The sequence below is a fragment of the Muntiacus reevesi genome, chromosome 18, assembly GCF_963930625.1.
Source record: "Muntiacus reevesi chromosome 18, mMunRee1.1, whole genome shotgun sequence".
Lineage (NCBI taxonomy): Eukaryota > Metazoa > Chordata > Mammalia > Artiodactyla > Cervidae > Muntiacus > Muntiacus reevesi.
In genome coordinates, this window is record NC_089266.1 from 13,418,835 (window position 1) to 13,438,940 (window position 20,106).

Genomic DNA, 20,106 nt, shown 5'->3' on the forward strand with positions numbered 1-20,106 from the left:
GTCAATACCAAAATCAAATTGATTATATACTTTGCAGCCAAAGATGGAGAAGCTCCATACAGTCAGCAAAAACAAAACCAGGAGCTGACTGTGGCTGATCATGAACTCCTTATTGCCAAATTCAGACTTAAATTGAAAAAAGTAGGGAAAACTACTAGACCATTCAGGTATGACCTAAATCAAATCCCTTACAATTATAGTGGAAGTGAGAAATAGATTCAGGGGATTAGATCTGATAGACAGAGTGCCTGAAGAACTGTGGACTGAGGTTCGTGACACTGTATAGGAGGCAGGGATCAAGATCACCCCCAAGAAAAAGAAATGCAAAAAGGCAAAATGGTTGTCTGAGAAGGCCTTACAAATACCTAAGAAAAGAAGAGAAGCTAAAGGCAAAGGAGAAAAGGAAAGACATACCCATTTGAATGTAGAGTTCCAAAGAATAGCAAGGAGAGATTAAAAAAAAAAAAAGCCTTCCTCAGTGATCAATGCAAAGAAATAGAGGAAAACAATAGAATGAGAATTTCTGACTAGAGATCTCTTCAAGAAAATTACAGATACCAAGGGAACATTTCATGCAAAGATGGGCACAATAAAGAACAGATATGGTATGGACCTAACAGAAGCAGAAGATATTAAGAAGTGGCAAGAAAACACAGAAGAACTATACAAAAAAGATCTTCATGACCCAGATAATCACTATGGTGTGATCATTCACCTAGAGCCAGACACCCTGGAATGCAAAGTCAAGTGGACCTTAGGAAGCATCACTATGAACAAAGCTAGTGGAAGTGATGGAATTCCAGTTGAGCTATTTCAAATCCTAAAAGATGATGCTGTGAAAGTGCTGCACTCAATATGCCAGCAAATTTGGAAAACTCAGCAGCGGCCACAGGACTGGAAAAGGTCAGTTTTCATTCCAGTCCCAAAGAAAGGCAATGCCAAAGAATGTTCAAACTACCTCACAATTGCACTCATCTCACATGCTAGCAAAATAATGCTCAAAATTCTCCAAGTGAGGCTTCAACAATATGTGAACCAAGAACTTCCAGATGTTCAAGCTGGATTTAGAAAAGGCAGAGGAACCAGAGATCAAATTGCTAACATCTCTTGGATCATCGAAAAAGCAAGAGTTCCAGAAAAATATCTACTTCTGCTTTATTGATTCCACCAACGCCTTTGACTGTGTGGATCACAACAAACTGGAAAATTCCTCAAGAGATGGGAATACCAGACCACCTTACCTGCCTCCTGAGAAATCTGTATGCAGGTCAGGAAGCAACAGTTAGAACTGGACATGGAACAACAGACTGGTTCCAAAATGGGACAGGAGTACATCAAGGCTGTATATTGTCACCCTGCTTATTTAACTTATACGCAGAGTACATCATGAGAAACACTGGGCTGGATGAAGCACAAGCTGGAATCAAGATTACTGGGAGAAATATCAATAACCTCAGACTTGCAGATGGCAGAAAGCGAAGAAGAACTAAAGAGCCTCTTGATGAAAGTGAAAGAGGAGAGTGAAAAAGTTGGCTTAAAGCTCAACATTCAGAAAACTAAGATCATGGCATCTGGTCTCATCACTTCTGGCAAATAGATGGGGAAACAATGGAAACAGTGACAGACTTTATTTTGGGGGGCTCCAGAATCACTGCAGATGGTGACTGCAGCCATGAAATTAAAAGATGCTTGCTCCTTGGAAGAAAAGCTATGACCAACCTAGACAGCATATTAAAAAGCAGAGACATTACTTTGCCAACAAAGGTCTGTCTAGTCAAAGCTATGGTTTTTCCAGTATTCATGTATGGATGTGAGAGTTGGACTGTAAAGAAAGCTGAGCACCAAAGATTTGATGCTTTTGAACTGTGATGTTGGAGAAGACTCTTGAGAGTCCCTTGGACTGCAAGGCAATCAAACCAGTCAATCCTAAGGGAAATCAGTCCTGAATATTCATTGGAAGAACTGATGCTAAAGCTGAAACTCCAATAGTTTGGCCACCTGATGTGAAGAACTGACTGATTGGAAAAGACCCTTATGCTGGGAAAGATTGAAGTCTGGAGGAGAAGGGGATGACATAGGATGAGATGGTTGGATGGCATCACTGACATGATGGACATGAGTTTGAGTATACTCCAGGAGTTGGTGATAGACAGGGAGGTCTGGTGTGCTGCAGCCCATGGGGTCGCAAAGAGTTGGACACGACTGAGCAATTGAACTGAACTGAACTGAAACTTTGATGCGATAAATTATACAGATGTAAAGAGAAGTCTAAAGGGTACCTGAGGCTGGGAAAGTGGACACTAGGAAGAACAAACTCAGAAGGGGTCCACCTCCATGGCTGGAGCATGACCTCCTTGCAGAGACTGTGATCATAGCCCTGGATGGGAGGGAAGTTTGCTGGGTTTCCTGGACCAGAGGTGGTCCACAGTTGCTGAGTGGCAGAGAAGTTCCCTCTGGGTATAAGTGACATGAGACTGGTGGGCAAGAATATAGAGTCTGGGCACTATTGGCGATGTGTGGCTGGAGCAGAGGGGTGCCTACATCAGAAGGGCCACAGTGAAGGCCAGGACTCCAAAGTCCCCAAGCAGCTGTGCAGTCTGGACATGCAGCTGGGACGGAGCAGCACTTCATTCCCCTCTCCCCTCAATGGATTGTACAGCAGGAATAAGATTCACACCAGGAAGAGAAGCCCCTTCTTCCTGCAGGGTTCCTCTAATACATGGCTTAGTGTCATACTCACTGTCAAGAGGTGCTTACAGGGTCTGGTCTGTTAGAGCAGAGACTAAAGGGTGAATTTGGAGCAGAAGGGCAATAATGTAATAATGGGTGATCCAAAACTATGTGAATTAAATTAGGAAAAGCCACCTAATCTGTCAATAACTCCCTTAACCCTGTTCATTTCCCTTTCTTTCAGTCCCATAAATTTTACCACCAATAAATGTCAAAGCTCTCTAACTTCTCTTGTAATTTACTCTCTAGCAGCTCATTTGCCTCTGGGGTGTTGCGTTCTGTTTTGTTTTCTTAATGAGGCACATGTCTTCTCTCGCACACACTTAAGAGAGACTCAAGCGAAAAGAGAGAGTGAAACACACAAACACCCTGAGACCCAGTGTTTCATTTTGTGTTTCATGTCTCCACTCGAACTTATTTTCCCACCTTTTCTCCATTTCATTTCAAAGCAATGTACCTCTCCCTCCCAAACACTTTGGGAGTGTCTCCAGGCTCTTGAATTCACCTGGCCATGGTTGGAATCAGAGCTGATCCAGGAACCAGTCTTCCTCTACCTTTAAGGAAAATATAGTGGCCTTCTCAGTTCAGACCGGGGAGTCAATCTCTTTGAACAGATCTGAAGAGTCCAATATCTAACCATTATAGAAGGAAATTGGTGACAGAGCAAACAGCAGCCTGGCCAGATAATTACCAGCACAAATATTATTCGGAAAGCATTTGGAAAGGACTAGCAGTTTCAACTTTAAAGAGCCCTCCAGATGCTCTCCTGGGGGAGAACATGTTATTAATAGGCTCCAAATTTGTGTCAAGACAGTGTTCTTAGGCATCAACCACCCTCTTCTTCCAAAATATTTCGTTCTCTTCTGGCGAGTCAGATTTAATTAGTGTTAGCAGATGATTCCCTTGTAGGAATTAGCTAAACAGTGAGATAGGGATACAATTAAGACTTTCTCCAAGGATGAAGTGATTTGCGAACTTAATCTTTTTACTATCCTTCAGAAATGATGAGAAGATATCCCTGCGAGGTCAGAAAAAAACGGCAGTGGGGAAAAATAGAGGAACTTATTCTTCCCACCAGAGTGTATATCTATATACATGGTTCTCTTACATATTTCTTTGCAAGTGTTGGGCATTCTGGGCCTGTAGAACCAAGCCTAGATTGACAAGAAGCCATCTCAGTACTTTTTTAAGCTCCACCTTCATACCCCTATGTGTACCAAAGAAATCGTGCTTTTAAATGATCAAGAATAATACACTGGGTAATGGGATTGTGGACAGTCTATATTTTCTTCTTTTTGTTTATCTGTATTTTCTGCAATGTGTGTATGTTATTTCCAAAATTAAATATATGTAAACACTTTAATGAAAAAAAAAACCTTATTTTTCTTCTCTAAATCTCAGGCTGTATTACTGCTTTTTGTCTCCTATCTACCCAGAACCTTTTTAGCCTCTTCCCTCTCCCTGTTTAGATTAACTGCCAAAAATCAGCAGACTTCCTTTTTGGAAGAGATTTATGTCTTCACTCTTGAACTTCTAAAAACAGCTTGTTTTATCTTCTTCCCCTCACCAAGCGGTGATTGATGCTACACCTCTGATGTGACAAAATGTAAGCGATGAATAAAAGCTTCTCATGATTCTTGCACTTTCTGAGGCAGCGGAAAGCTCTCACCAGGGGCACTGAGCCATGTGAAGATGCTCTGTGGGGAGTTATTCTGCCTCACGCACCATTGGGCCAACTTGCGGGCACCTTGAGGATCTCACCTACCGTCACGAACCTTTGATTTGTTGCTCTGCTCTTTCAGATTTTTGACAATGAAGCCAAAGACCTGGAGAGAGAAGTTTGCTTTATCGATATTGCCTGTGATGAAATTCCAGAACGTTACTACAAAGAATCTGAGGTGAGCAATAGACGGGGTGTCATGTGGAAGAGAGTTATTCTTTCAGCAAACTTGTATTAAGTCCACCCTGACCCAGGACACATCCCTCTGTCTTTGCGTTGATTCAATTTACTGTTACATCTTACTGAATTCTTTACTTCGAGACTCAGAGTGGAGTTCCTACTTCTTGGGGCCCATCATTAACCCCAGCTGCCACTCAGTTTCAGTGTAGTCTTCTGTCTCCCCAGCTCTGCCGTCATTCTGGACAGCAAAATAACTCGCAAGGTTGAACCACACAACTGATAACTGGCCTATAAAACACAGTGGCCACCTCTGGCTTCCTGTTTGGCCAGGCCTGGGGCCAGCCTGTCTCCTCCTCTGCAGGGGCTGTGTTTTATTTATATCTTTGGGGTCTAACACAAAGAAAAGGCTCAATGAGTCCTCCCTGAGTGAATATTGAAACTTGGGCAGCTTGTCTCTGCACAGAAACTTTGTCTCAAAACTGAAAGGACCTTCATAAAGCCCTCCCCCTTTTTTTTATCTTGACTGAGAATAAATTTAGGAAAATACTTTTCCGTATGATTTCAACCTACCAGAATCCACTGTTTGCCTCAGTGCAAACTTTTATCCTGTTAGCATAAGTCACCACTTAGGGCCTGTTAGTATTTTATTAATGGCTGCTGATGGAACTTGGGTGACCCCCTTGTAAATAACGTCCCAGCCCTGCAACAACAGATGCTGGGCTATTTTTGTTGTTTAGCAACATGCAGCCAATCACAGTATGTTTGGACTCGTGGCCCTCTTCTCGTCCTTGAGCGGTAACACATGGACCTTGAAACTCTTTCCTCGGCTTCATTAAGGCTGATTTAAGATGTAATAAATAAACCCGGTAAGAATGAATCCCACCGTGACGCACGCTGGGCTCTAAGTGTGGTTCAGATGTTTCTTGCCTCCACCTTTTGGGATCCATTTGGCTGTTAGAGTCTAACCCAGTCTCAGCGAGTGCTTAGCTGCTTAATTGCAGGCATGTGCTCTGCAGCTGCTGTCCCTTCAAATCTTGGGAGAGGCTGATGGGAATGACTCTTGGTGGGACTCAAAGGCTGAGCCTTTGAATGTTATCCATTTACATTATACTCTGCAGCCAGCCACACTCATGAATTTTCAGAAAAACAAAGCAAAATGCCCTCTGCATAACTGTGGGCCTGCTCAAGAAGAGAAATCTGGCCTCCCCTTGTCTTACTTTTCTGTGGTTTCATCTCAAGGCCACCAATACTTACGGGGCTTCAGTGATGGGGAAACCGTCATGCAGCGCGCTGGGTGAAGCTGTTGCCTTGCCGCCTCTGTGGCTCCTTGAGCCTGGGGGACTGTTGTCTTACCTGAACATCCTGGTCCCTTTGGTAGCTCAAGCCTTCAAGAAAGGCAGAGTTGCCAGAACACTCTGAACTGATTTCAGCTCTTCCTCTTAGATGGCTTCAGTGTGGTCCTGCCTGGCATCGGGGATCCCCTGATTCAGTGGAAAGTCTTAGCACAGATACAGAATACTAATGACAAAATCAACAAGACTCATTTCTGTCAGCCAGTGCCTGACTCATCTCCCTGAACTTTGTGCTCCCAAGAACCACCACCAGCAAGCTTTTCCTCATTGACACAGATACTCGAGGAACACTTTTTTCATGCTTCACTGTCATTCATTTTCCCGGGCCATAAAGTATTCTTTTCAAGATACAGTTTGACCTAGGAAATGAGAGGGGAATAGTCACTCATCCAGTAAATATGTACTGAGTGCTCACTGCGTGTCACAGACAATATTTAGATGGGGACATGGCAATGAACAGAGGAGACACAGAGGGTCTCTTCCCTTACAACACTTCCAATCTAGCACGGGAGCCAGGCAATAAAGAACTAATCCCATAATAAACACGTGGAGTTAAGGAAGTTTGCAGGGAGAGACCATGATAAGGAAACTGAACATAAGAGGATGGGATCAGGAAAGATGCTCAGGAAGACATGACCCGCAGGAGGAAAAGAGCTGGGGTCAGTGCTCCAGGTGGAGGTGACAGCATGCATGGGAGTCCCACCGTGACACCACGTGACACCTGTGAGACCAGTGTGGCGGCAGCAACAGAAGGAAGAATGGTAGGCAGGGAGGTTGGGAAAGATGATGAGGCCATGTTAAGATGCTTAGATTTTATTCACCTGCAGTGGAATGCCTCTGAAGAAATTAAAGCTGGGGCATCATGCACTCTGATTTATGCTTTTAAAAGTTTGCTCTGGGTGGAGAATGGACTGTCCAGGAGCAGAGTGGAAGTCAGGAAACCACTGAGGTCATCGGAATTATCTACTGTGTTAGTTATTTAGGTTATATGGTAACTTGAGCTGGAGGGCTGGGAACAGAGGGTTCTGAGGTATCTACTGAAGATAGAGTTGACAAGGATTGGTCATAAACTGGGTGTGAAGATAAGAGAAAAGGAAGAGTCAGGATGACCCTAAGGTTTACTGCATGGACAACAGGTAGATGGGGATGAGAGAAGAAAAGGAATGGATTTTGGAGAAAGACAGATGGATTTTGTGATGCCAGTGAGACATCTAGAACAAACAGAAATGAGTCTGGAGCTTAGATAGGAGATCTGGGCTGGAGACAAATTGGGGAGTATTTTGGAAATAGAAGAATTTAAAGTCCTAAGGATGAATGAGAGTGAACAAGCATAAAGTATAATGGGAAGGGAGTTCAGGTCCTAGTATCACATTTAGGACAGTAGTTGGAGATCAGGGAGAGGCTGGCGAGGCCCCAGGAATCTGCAAAGAACTGGACAGAGAATTAGAAGGAAAACGAGAAGAGAGCACCAAGGGATGCAAGTTTCGAGAGAAGAGAGCGAATGCTTATGCTTAGTGCTACTGAGAAATCAAATGAGATCATGGAAACCTGTCTCCAAGAGCAGTGGCTCTCAGCTGAGAGCGTCCTTCCCCACGAGGATGCTCGCAGTGTCTGGAGACGTCTTTGGTTGTCACAGCTTGGGAGTGCTGCCAACCATAGCCACATTCTAGAATACACAGGACAGCCCCCACAACAAGGGTTGTTGTTTAGTCACTAAGTTGTGTCCGACTCTTTTTTGACTCCATGGTCTGTAGCCCACCAGGCTCCTCTGTCCATGGGATTTTCCAGGCAAGAATACTGGTTGCCGTTTCCTTCTCCAGAGGATCCTCCCAACCCAAGGATCGAAGCCGAGTCTCCTGCACTGCAGGCAATCAGATTCTTTACCTCTGAGCCACCAGAGAATCCCAGTCCTCACATGTCAGTATGCCAAGGCTGGAAAATCCTGCCCTGAAAGTAAAGGTCATTGGAGATGAATTGGATTTCATTCATTGGCAGTCTGGATTTTGCTCTCACACCCAGAGCCACCCCTGCCTGTCCTGGAATCTTAGGGTTACTTAATGGATGTGGGAGAAAGGGGCCCCAGAAGGCTCGGCCCTGCACATCCTGTCAAGCACTGCCTCCCAGACGATCACCAGCCTACATTACATGTAGAATTTTTTCTCACTGTCTCTGGCAGTTAGACCACAAAGGAAAGAGCATAATTGGGAATTGCAATAAAACCATAGGAAAAGTGTGTTCCCTGGGATTCCCTTGTGACCCAAACCCCCCATCAGTCAACTTTCAGAATCCAGAGTGCAGTATGAACCCACCAGAAGGGAGAGAGTGAGTTCCCAAGGCTGTTTGGGTTGTGTGTCATTAGCCAGGGACTGAGAATAAGGGCTGGAGATACCAAGGGAACACTTCATGCAAAGATGGACACAATAGAAGACAGAAACGGCATGGACCTAACAGAAGCAGGAGATATTAAGAAGAAGTGGCAAGAAAACACAGAAGAACTATACAAAAAAGATCTTCATGACCCAGATAACTACAGTGGTATGATCACTCACCTAGAGCCAGACATCCTGGAATGCGAAGTCAAGTTGGCCTTAGGAAGCATCACGACGAACAAAGCTAGTGGAATTCCAGTTGAGCTGTTTCAAATCCTAAAAGATGATGCTGTGAAAGTGCTGCACTCAATATGACAGCAAATTTGGAAAACTCAGCAGTGGCCACAGGACTGAAAAAGGTCAGTTTTCATTCCAGTCCCAATAAAAGACAATGCCAAAGAATGCTCAAACTACCGCACAATCGCACTCATCTCACATGCTAGCAAAGTAATACTCCAAATTCTCCAAGCGAGGCTTTAACAGTACATGAACCAAGAATTTCCAGATGTTCAAGCTGGATTTAGAAAAGGCAGAGAAACCAGAGATTAAATTGCCAACATCCACTGGATCATCAAAAAAACAAGAGAGTTCCAGAAAAACATCTATTTCTTCTTTATTGACTGTGCCAAGCCTTGGACTGTGTGGATCACAGCAAACTGTGGGAAATTCTTCAAGAGCTGGGGATACGAGACCACCTTACCTGCCTCCTGAGGAATCTGTATGCACGTCAGGAAGCAACAGTTAGAACTGGACATGGAACAATAGACTGGTTCCAAATAGGAAAAGGAGTACATCAAGGCTGTATATTGTCACCGTACTTACTTAACTTCTATGCAGAATGCATCATGTGAAATGCCAGGCTGGATGAAGCACAAGCTGGAATCAAGATTGCGGGGAGAAATATCAATAACCTCAGATATGCAGATGACACCACCCTTATGGCAGAAAACGAAGAAGAACTAAAGAGCTTCTTGGTAAAAGTGAAAGTTGGCTTAAAACTCAAAACTCAATTCAGAAAACTAAGATCATGGCATCTGGTCCCATCACTTCTGGCAAATATATGGGGAAACAGTGGAAACAGTGACAGACTTTATTTTCTTGGACTCCAGAATCACTGCAGATGATGACTGCAGCCATGAAATTAAAAGATGCTTTCTCCTTGGATGAAAAGCTGTGACCAACCTAGACAGCATACTAAAAAGCAAAGGCATTATTTTGCTGACAAAGGTTCATCTAGTCAAAGCTATGGTTTTTCCAGTAGTCATGTATGGATGTGAGAGTGGGACTATAAGGAAAGCTGAGCACTGAAGAATTGATGCTTTTGAACTGTGATGTTGGAGAAGACTCTTGAAAGTCCCTTGGACTGCAAGGAGATCATACCAATCAATCCTAAAGGAAATCAGTGCTGAATATTCATTGGAAGTACTGATGCTAAAGCTGAAACTCCAATAGTTTGGCCACCTGATGTGAAGAACTGTCTGATTGGAAATAGACCCTGATGCTGGGAAAGATTGAAGGCAGGAGGAGAAGGGGACGACAGGGATGAGGTGGTTGGATGGCATCACTGACTCAATAGACATGAGTTTGAGCAAGTTCGGGGAGTTGGTGATGGACAGGGAAGCCTGACGTGCTGCAGTCCATGGGGTCGCAAAGAATCAGACACGACTGAGCAACTGAACTGAGAATGAGGGAAACAACCAGTTTAGAAGTCATTTCCAAACAAATTTCTCCTCTGTACACTGTAAATAATTAACATCCTTCTCCCCGCCACAAGAGTTTCTTTCTAAAATGAAATCAGACCTTGTCATTTTCTGCTTAAAAGCTCAATCCCTTAGTATGGTCCTCTGCCTTCTCCCCTTTCTGACCCTCACCACCTCTGTGCCTCTCAATTGGAAAGCTTCTAGTCATTAGTGTTTAGAGTTCCGTCAAACGCAACTTCTACTCTGTGGGCTTCCTGGGCACCCCACTCCCTGGAGCAAGAGTTTTGGTCTGTGGTTTCTAGATGATACTAGCTCCACAAAACCAAGGGCTGTCTTCTTTATATCCATACCCCAGCAGATAGGATAGCACCAGCACATAGCAGCTGCTCACAGAACAGTTGTTGAATGAATGAGTGAAAGCCATGGGCTTTTTTTTTTCTTCTAGCAGTGACAATCTCAGAACGAGTGCTATCAAAGCAAATGCATTTGTAGCCATTAAGCTAACAGTTGTGCATCAGTTCCATATATATATATATATATATATATATTAATCTGAGGTCTACAGCTTTATGAGCTTTTTCTTCCAATCCATCTTTCTAAGTTGACTGTGTCAGCATCATAAATAGGAAACACATTTTCTGCAGAGAAGGTTGAAATGCTGGTGGACTCAATCTGTTCTGAGATTTTTGAGGTTTATCCATTCAGACCAGGGTTTTCTGGGTCACCACTCAGCTCCTGTGTGTGTCTCTTTCTCACACACACACACACACACACACACACACACACTGCCACCCAGGACCAAGCAGGGGATTGAAGTATTTTCTTTTCTTTTTCCATTTGTCCCTGGAAACCTCCAAACCACATAAGAGGCAAGGGTGCCTCTCTCATTAAGGTGACAGGAGCTAGAAATTTTCCGTGGGGTGCCCTCTGTCTGGTGGCATAAGAGCCCCCACTAACCAGAGTTTTAGCAGAACTCGAGGCTCAGAATCGGCTGAGAGCCCAACCCAGCACCATCTTTATTATCATTTTGCCACTGTTTCCAGTCACATCAGGGGCCTGAGCCTCAGCTCCCAAGAGCCTCTCAATCTCAAGTTTTTTTGCTCTCCTACATGTAGCAGGACTTTGCAGGACAGCACTGCATTGTTAAAAAATCAGTGTGGTTTCTCAGGCACAGAGGGCACCTCCATGAGTCTCCACGCAGCCCCGCCAAGGCCCTGAGCCCATCAGAATCATAACTCTCTGGATCAGGTCACTTACGCACCACCCAAGCAGCAAAGACGAAGTGAAGCCAATATCTGAGCAGGTTGTACTTGTTATGTGGTTGACACGTGGGTTCTTTCCTCTGCCAAGATGTCTATCCCTTTGATGCTCTGCCAAGATTTCAAGGTGAAGATCCCAGCCCAGGAAGGAGGAACTGGAGACGATAAGTCATAACACGCGCTCAGAGGACACGGGCAGTGAGCCCACACCTGCCAAGCTGAGCTGGCCATTTGGGATGAGGGAGCAAATCTCGACACCCAGCCTCCAGGATTGGTCGAGCCTAGACAATCTCCAAGAGTCAGGCTTAGGGAGCTCTGACTCAGAGGCTTTTGTGTTGGCTCAAGTCCAACCCTCTTTCTCCTCGATTCACTGCAGTCATTTTTATTTTGATTTGATTTGATTTTTTATTTTTTTGGCCCTGTCCCATGGCATGCAGGAATCTTAGTTTTCCCCCACCAGAGGTCAAATCCAAGCCCCCTGCATTGGGAACACAGAGTCCTAACCACTGGACCATCAGGGAAGTCCCTCGTTTGCATTTATTAAGTGCTTACTGTGTGCCAGGCTCTGCTAGGCTCTGGGGCTACAAAGGCCGTAATCTCACCAGTCTCCACCACCATTTGAACTTGATCTTCTTTTTTTTAAATAGGAAAAGGAAATTTCTCCTTCCTTTTGGAAGATGTAAAAGAAGTCTCCATTTTACCAGTTATAAAGAGCACAATAATTCTAATGGAGAAATTAAAGGAACTCACAGTGTCTTAAACTTGGGTATCAGTGAAGGAGAATGTGAGACTGTCTGAGAAGCAAGTAGCCCTGATATAATTGGAGGTAGGAAGGTACAGGAGGTCTTAGGCAGGATTTGATTTAGAGCTTTCCCTTTGAGTTGGTTAACTGGGGGACTCTTTAGAACTCAGCCTCCAGGCCCCTGGGTTAGAGTTTTTCTGAACTAAGAAATCCTTGGCAGCCAGTTCATTGGTCTCACCAATGTAAATATCTGCTGGATTGTCTCTTAAGGGAGAGAGAAGGGAACAGAGATGTGTCTAACTTTTCCAATAACTGTCAAGGGTGAGAGATTAAATGCCTTTTGCTGAGTACAACGGGCCCCCAGAAAGGGAACGAAGAGATGAAATGAGCAAATATTGTCATACATAACTGTACCCTTCAGTACAAAGTGCTTCTTTCGAATAACTCTGCTCCCTCAAATTAAAAATACTTCCATGTCAGTCTATATCTTGGCGGGTGAGGGTGGTCAGAATTTTCAATTATCTCCAAATGGCCAGATTTAACAGCTGCCTCCCACTGGGCTGCATGGTGCAGTTCATGTTGTTGTGTTGTTATTGTCATTTTTTTCCCTTTTCCCTCCATCCATCTGTTTCTTTCTGAGAATATAATGCAGCTGTTTGGTGATGGGCTCCAATTTACCAGTGCTGGGTGCCTCTGGGAGAATAAGAACTGGTTTGCTCATGTGGCGCCGAAGCCCCTGCCGCCAAAGTGCTCCCTGGTGACACCCACCAAAGCTGAGGCAGGAAGTCTGCAAGACGATGGTCAGGGTAAGGGTCCCCCAGAGTTGCTGCGTCACAGGGTCTCCATGAGGCCAGTTCCATTAGAGACGGAAGCTTGTGGAGGCCTCTGAAAGTGCCCGGAGCAGTAGATGAGAAGGAAAGCCCTGGGAAGAACATTCTTCAGTGGAGCTTCTTTTAACCTGCTTCCTCCAAAGCCTGGGTGACAGCACAAGTGCTTCCAGGGGTCCCAGGAGGAGAACAATATGGTGACCATACTCTCTTTACAAAGGCCCTCCTGATCGTGCAGGACGGCGTGAGTCATCACCTAGGCAACTGCCTTTCTTTCTCCCTGCCCGCCAGTCCCCTTCGCAAGTTGGATGACGTCCTGTTCTTTAATCCAGGTGGATGGCACTGGAAAAGCAATGGGTATCCCACCCAGTGGGAGGCTTTGATGATATTTGAGTGACTCGCTTTGTGTATGGGATTGGCGATCCCATCACCTTAGCCAGGAAGACTTGGTCCCAGCAAGCCTGCAGAGGAGTCTGCCATTCCTGTGATCTTCGAGAACATATCCTCTGTGAAGACGCAGTGTGAGACCTTGGGTGTTGACACAATCAATGAAAAGTAGGACACCCTCACCTTTAAGAAGCCTGTGATCTGGTTGGGAAGATAAAGGCTGCCAACATAGGCTAAATGATAGCCTAGCCTGAGGTAGCAGGAGAAAGGCCTTCTCGCCATGTGGGATTCACTCCCCCAAAATTCCTCTGCTCTACCATCACCGCGTGAATCAAGAAGGGGGCAGCCCCATAAACAGAAGTGGTCAGGGGGAACTTTATAGGAGTAATGAAATCTGAACTGGGCCTTTAAACAATGTCCACTTTTATTGTTTATCTGTTCACAAAATAATGCATGATCCTTGTTTAAAAAAAAAAAAAATTCATGATTTCCTTGACAGTCAAGACTCCATGCTTCAGTGCAGGGGTCATAGGTTTGATCCCTAGTCAGGGAACTAAAATCCCACAAGTTGCAGCGTGCAGCCAAAAAAAAAAGCCCAACTTGACATAAATGTGTAACATCAAGAAAACAAATGTCCTGTGATACCTAATCACAGAGTTAAATGTTGTTGAAGTCGGTATTTGTGGTGTTCATACTTAAACATAACACATACATAACACTATTTTATAAAATTGAGCTCATAGGATACAACTTTGCAACATTCATTTTCTCAATGATGTAAGCTTACTGTCTTTCTGGGGTAGCACACATCTCTCTGGCAGGCTTTGTAACAACTGTATAATGTGCCAGTGTACAATTATGCCATACTCTGTTTGATGGACATTTAGAGTGTTTTCCATTCTTTCACTGTTACAGTACTGCAGCAACATGCTCATGCTATATTTTTTTGGTATAGTTTTAGTATTTCTGTAGAATACTTTCTAAAAGTGAAATTGTTGTATCAGTGGATATGCACTTAGGGAGGCCTCCCAGGTGATCACAGCCATCACAGTGGTGCTGGCTTCATCAGCACCACTTATTGACCATTTTGAATCTCTTCTTCCATTCAAATGAGTGGATGAATGGAGACATGAGATGAGATGCAGTGAGATGATGTGAAAGCCCAGTCCTGGCACATAGTTAGCATTTAATAAATGTTCCCTTCTCCCTGCTTTGACGCCTGCACTGAGATCTGCAGATGTGTTGCTGGTATGGTTGCTCAGCAGAAACCAAGTGTCTTTGAAAAGTGGCTGCCATGAGTTGGGCCATGGACATCAGTTTGCATTTTGCTTTTTACCTGTTGGCATGAATGGAGAAAAGAAGCAGAGAGTTGATGTCAGTCACTCCAGTTCACAAGTTGACAGAGTTTGCTGCACGTACAGCAAGATCCTTCAGAAAATAGAGCCATTTGTACAGCTGAGACTTTTTAATTAATTAATTAATTATGGCTGCACTGGGTCTTTGTTGCTGCACATGAGCTTTCTCTAGTTGCAGCGAGCAGGGGCTACTCTCTCTAGTTGCAGTGCATGGGCTTCTCATTGTGGTGGCTTCGCTTGTTGTAGAGCATGGACTCTAGTGTGTGAAGCCTTCAGTAGTTGCAGCATGTGGAATCTTCCTGGACCAGAGATCAAACCCATGCCCCCTGCATTGGCAGGTGGATTCTTAACCACTGAACCACCAGGGAAGTCCCCAAGTGCATTTCAGAAGAATAAGAGTTAAGACTTTAAAAGAAGGAAGCAGGGTCCAAAGGGCCCAAGGCTTTCAACCAAAAGTGAACAGATGCAAGCAAGTTCTTCTTCAGTCCCATCTCATGGAGAACCTCCCTGTGTACTTTCAAGAAAGCAGACATTAAGTTCACACCTTGCCCAGAACTTGGGTCACCTACATCAGCCCCTGCTATTTTTTTTTTTTTTTTTTTTGTCTTATTAAAACACCAGAACTTCTTGACCCTTAAAGCAAGAGTTCCCAAATCAGATTAGAATCCCCTTAGAAGCTTCCAAAAAATGTAGATACCTAGAACCGTCTCTGGACCTGCCTAACCAGATGCAGTAAGATGGGAAACAAGGATAAATGCACCATGTTTAGGGGGGAAGAAACCCTCTGAGCAGAGCATCCCAACCTTTTTCATGGCATGATGCACATAGGAAATGATCAGTTTTGACTGGCATGTCGGGGAGCTCCTCATCACAAAGGACCACCCGAAGGGTCAGGAAGCCCAGTCTTCTCACCCAGGGACCAAGGGAACCAGTACATTATCACATCTATTATCCATTCAAGGTAAGGAATTTCTGCCTAGAAAAGATGCATTTACCATGTTCACATTTTAAAAGCATTTTATTGTTACTTAATTTTGTAGAGACAAAAGGAAACAGCAACGTAAGCCTGGAAGACTGCCCACTCCCCTACCGAGGGAGGGGTCAGTACCTTTGAATTTCATTCCATCTGTTGAGAATCTGATCCCATCTGTCATCTCTAGAGTCTTACTCAATGCCTTCCTTGCCAGCCAATAGTGTTTTTATAATATACATTTGTGCAGTTTTCTCCTAAGTTGCTTCTGAGTTGGGGGCTGTCTTCGGATCATCCAAATTTATTTTCTTTCATTAAAAACCATGGTCAGTGTCCATCAGATCCTCTGGCTAGGTCTTGCCCAAGCCATTTCCCAACTAGCTGTAAGAATCTGGAGCTATGACTGGGAAGATGGAAGTGGTATTTTTTTCCCTTGAGAAATAAGACCTGACCTAGTGATTGCCTCCTCCACTTCTTCTAATTTTTTTGCAGACTCCAAGTACAACTGTTCAACTTCTGCTCCAAAAATATCCAGGAAAGAATAGGTGCTATTAAGTTGCTTGTCTTCATCTTTTATTGTTAAGGGACCCAAAGAAAGACATACAATTACCAGCTCATTAACTTGGGCCTTAGAAGTTTTAATAGATTTCTCACCGAATTGCTAAACTCGACTTCAGAGGGACAGGAACTAACTTTCGAGAAAAAGAAAAGTCCTTGCTAAGTTGTTTTATTCAACTCTAATTTTTAATGATAACTACAAAATAGAATAGATATTGTTTCCATTTTACAGATGGGGAAACTGAGGCTCAGAAAGTCTCAGTAGCTTGCCAGTGTTTCAGGAAGCCTTGATTCGAATTCCAAAGATTGTGCTTCTCCTGCCCCACCAAGCTGGCTCCTTCAGGCAAAGCTGAAGGTACAGACACTATTGTCTGTCTTTAAAAAACACTCTAGATATTTGTTTCCTTCTGAAACGTAATTCGCTAACCCCGAATCTCAACGACTGAGTGAGTGGGGAATCGCTGGGAAAGACAGAGTAAGAGGAAGGGTCTTTCCAGTCCCTTAGTTACCCTCTTTAACTTTTTTAAAAATATTTATTTATTTATTTTGGCTATGCTGGGTCTTGGTTGCGTCACTCAGGATCTTTAGTTGTGGCATATGGGATCAATTTCCCTGACGTGGGGTCAAACCTGGGCCCCCTGCATTGGAAGCATGGAGTCTTAGACACTGGACCACTAGAGAAGTCCCCCTCCTTAGCTTTAATGATCTCATGAAAGTTGACTCCCTATCTTATAGGTAAATAATAGTGATTGAAGCAAACCTGGTCTGGGAAAAAAGAAAACCTGGCCATCCCACAATTGAGTAATACAGGAACCCATTAAAAACAAAGTAAAAGTCATAACCCCTAAAGAAAACACCCACCAACTTCCAGTTTGGGAAGCATTCCTCTTCTTATTTTTATCATCCCCACAGCAGTCCTGTAGTTAAATAATTTGCCCAGGTTCACACAGGTAGTAGTTGCTGAATCAGCAATTCAAACCCATGGGTGTCTCATTCCAAAGCTCTTCTGGTCTCCCATTCAGTTCTGCTCCACAGAACCTAGGGCCCCACAGAGGTGCTTCTTGAGCCCAGTAAACAATGACGTGGAAGTGAAAGTGGAAGGCACTCAGTCATGTCCGACTCTGCGACCTCCTGGACTGCAGCCCGCCAGGCTCCTCTGTCCATGGGATTCTCCAGGCAAGAATACTGGAGTGAGTTGCCATTCCCTTCTCCTGGGGATCTTCCCGACCCAGGGATCGAATCTGGGTCTCCTGCATTCCAGGCAGATTCTTTACCATCTGAGCGACCAGGGAATTCAAATAATGAAGGTTGAAATAGTACAAGGAATCCACTCTTCATTTTTACCTGCTTTATATATTGGGATTCCAAATAGTGTTTCTTATAAGCAGCTTGCAGTTTTTTATTTAGTTAGTTAATTTAGCTTTGGTTGCCTCAGGTCCTAGTTACAGCATGTGGGCGTCTCACTACTTGTGTGTGGGCTCCAGAGCCCATGGGCTCTGTAAATGCAGTGTACGAGCTTAGTTGCCCCACAACATGTGGGATATTAGTTCCCCAACCAGGGATCAAACCCACATCCCCTGCATTGGAAGGCATATTCTTAACCCCTGGACCACTAGGGCAGTTCCCTAAATAATAGTATATTTTGAAAAACAAAATGAGTTCCGAAGCTAAAATAAGTTTGAAATCTATTCCAGCTTTAAAAATGGGAATCTTTTATTGCCTCCAAATGCAGAGTTTATTGACGATCTCTACCCCAGTTTCCGTTCAACAAGTTGGAGGTCCAGGTTTCCCAAAATAATACCGTATATGAGGAGCAAGCTTAGCTTCAGGGACAGTTAATCCAGTGCTGATCACTGTTGCCATGTTGCAACTCGTCAAGAATATTTGTTAGTCTATTATCAGCTTTTGATTTCAGGAACTTATGCTATCTATGGGCCAAATTGTGTATCCTCAGTATGGATAGACGATAACGGTTAGTTATGTTTCATACCATGTGTCCAAAGAGCACAGCTAAGATCAGAGTGAGCGCGGACAGTCCACAACATACAGTCCCAGCTCAAAGTCTGCAAACCGAGCCAGGTCCTAATGGCACTCCTTTCTGGGAAGAGCTTGGCTCCAGGCTATTAGGAGAGCTGGTGCCTGGCCGCTCACTGTCACATGTAGGAAGACAGGGGATCCTCTCCCGATGGGCCCTTGAATAACTTTACTGGTTTTGATTAGAGGTGATCTTACACATAAAAAGTCGTCTCTGCCTGAAGGAGCAGATTAGCTTTGTGTAACAGGTTATTAGGGAGCCATCTCTTGTTGCTCTGGAATTGGGGACCAGGCCCAAAGCTGGGGACAAGGAGAAGTTGTAATTCCACATTCCCCAGCAGCTGCTCGTCACTGAGGTCAGGTACCCCAGGACTGGCCCAGGTGGCTCAGCTGGCCCTCTTGCCATGGCGCCTGTCTTCCATCTCTCCCCCATTCCCAGTCCATATTTAGAGATGGGGGAGGGGAGTTCTCAGAGTCATTTGGGGTATCCTTGCCTAACCCCAAAGCCATGTGAAGGGAGTGTTCCAGGAGAATTAATTACAGAAACTGGAGTGAAAGTGAAAGTCACTCAGTCATGTTCTATTCTTTGCGACCCCATGGAGTATCTGGTGGGGAAAAAAAAAAAGGTTATTTGCCAAGCTGGGGACCTGCAGATCCACACGCAACTCTGCCATCTCTTGAGTCTGGGGCAAGGCTGCAAAGTGGCCCTAGATGTTCATAGGGGAACGTAGAGACTGATTGATGCCTGCTTCGCATCTGGAGATTTCTGAAGGAGGAGGCTTGTGGAAGGAGCCTGTGGCAAGGATGCTGAGATAGAGCTATGGAGAGTGAGTCTGGAAACAGGAAGGGGGCATTCTTTTGGACATTATACAAAATGAAGATAATAGCATACTACTTTAGAGGTTTTGTAGTGAGGGAATTTCTGTTTGCTCTGAGACCCACAAATTCTCCAACTCTCTGATACCAACCAGGTGTCAGTAATTCAGTTCTGACACTTCCTGGCTTTAGCATCACATAGCACAAGTTCAAGGACTCAATCCTACAAGACCACTTGCACTTCAGATGCCAGTCACAAGCCCGAGGCCACCACATTATGGTTATTTTTCCCTTCCTCCCACAGCATCATCCTCACATTCAAGAATTTGCTGGGAAGGCTCACAGAACTCAGGAAAACAATTGATTTAGATTTACTCGTTTTTCAGAAAGAGTACAGTTCAGGAGCAGCCACATGGATAAAATGCATAGGGCAAGTATGAGGGAGGGAGGTACAAGCTTGCATGCCCTTCTCCAGGCATGCCACCCGCAGCCCCGGCACAGAGATGTGTTCACCAACCCGGAAGCTTTCCAGATCTCATTGTCAAGCATTTGTATATTTCAGTTGCCAGCCTCTCTCTTCTCCCCACCCCAGAGGACAGCAGACTAAACACTTAATCTTTCTGAGACCCAGCCCCATCCTGAGGCCATCTAGGGACCGCACCCTGAGTCACCTCACATATATTTCTTCTGTCACAAAGATTCAATAAGAGAGTGTACCCCAAGTGCTGGATCCAGACTCTGGTTCCCAGCAAGTATTTGATGAGCATTAACTAGTTTCATGACTTTTCCTTCCTTCCATCCTCCACTTTCTCCTGACCACCTCTCTCAGGGTTCTCTTTTGCCTTCGTCTTTTCTATAGCCCCTAAAAGGCATCACCCTAAAGGCTAGAGGCCTTTGACTACTCAACGGTTTTGTGGTTTGCTCAAATTTTCCATTCTCATGCTTCCTGTTCTTCAAGTAGAGAGCCTTGAGTTTTTCTGGCCCTGAATTAGAACCGAGAAGGGCTCAGAACACCCACCAAAACACTCCCCCCCACCACCACAGCCACCTTTTTCTCTGCCTCTCTGCGTGTCAGACACACCTTCTGAGTCAAGTTCCTTTCAGAGT

The 20,106-nt window shown here is 44.5% G+C and overlaps 1 protein-coding gene across 1 annotated transcript in view; it reads left to right on the forward strand.

Moving 5' to 3' along the window:
• Positions 1 to 20,106, forward strand: part of PITPNC1 (phosphatidylinositol transfer protein cytoplasmic 1) — a 253,207-nt gene that overhangs the window by 204,178 nt on the left and 28,923 nt on the right. Inside the window, exon 6 of the mRNA XM_065908682.1 lies at positions 4,533 to 4,628. Coding sequence (XP_065764754.1) covers positions 4,533 to 4,628 — 96 coding nt within the window. The remainder of the gene's footprint in view (positions 1 to 4,532; positions 4,629 to 20,106) is intronic.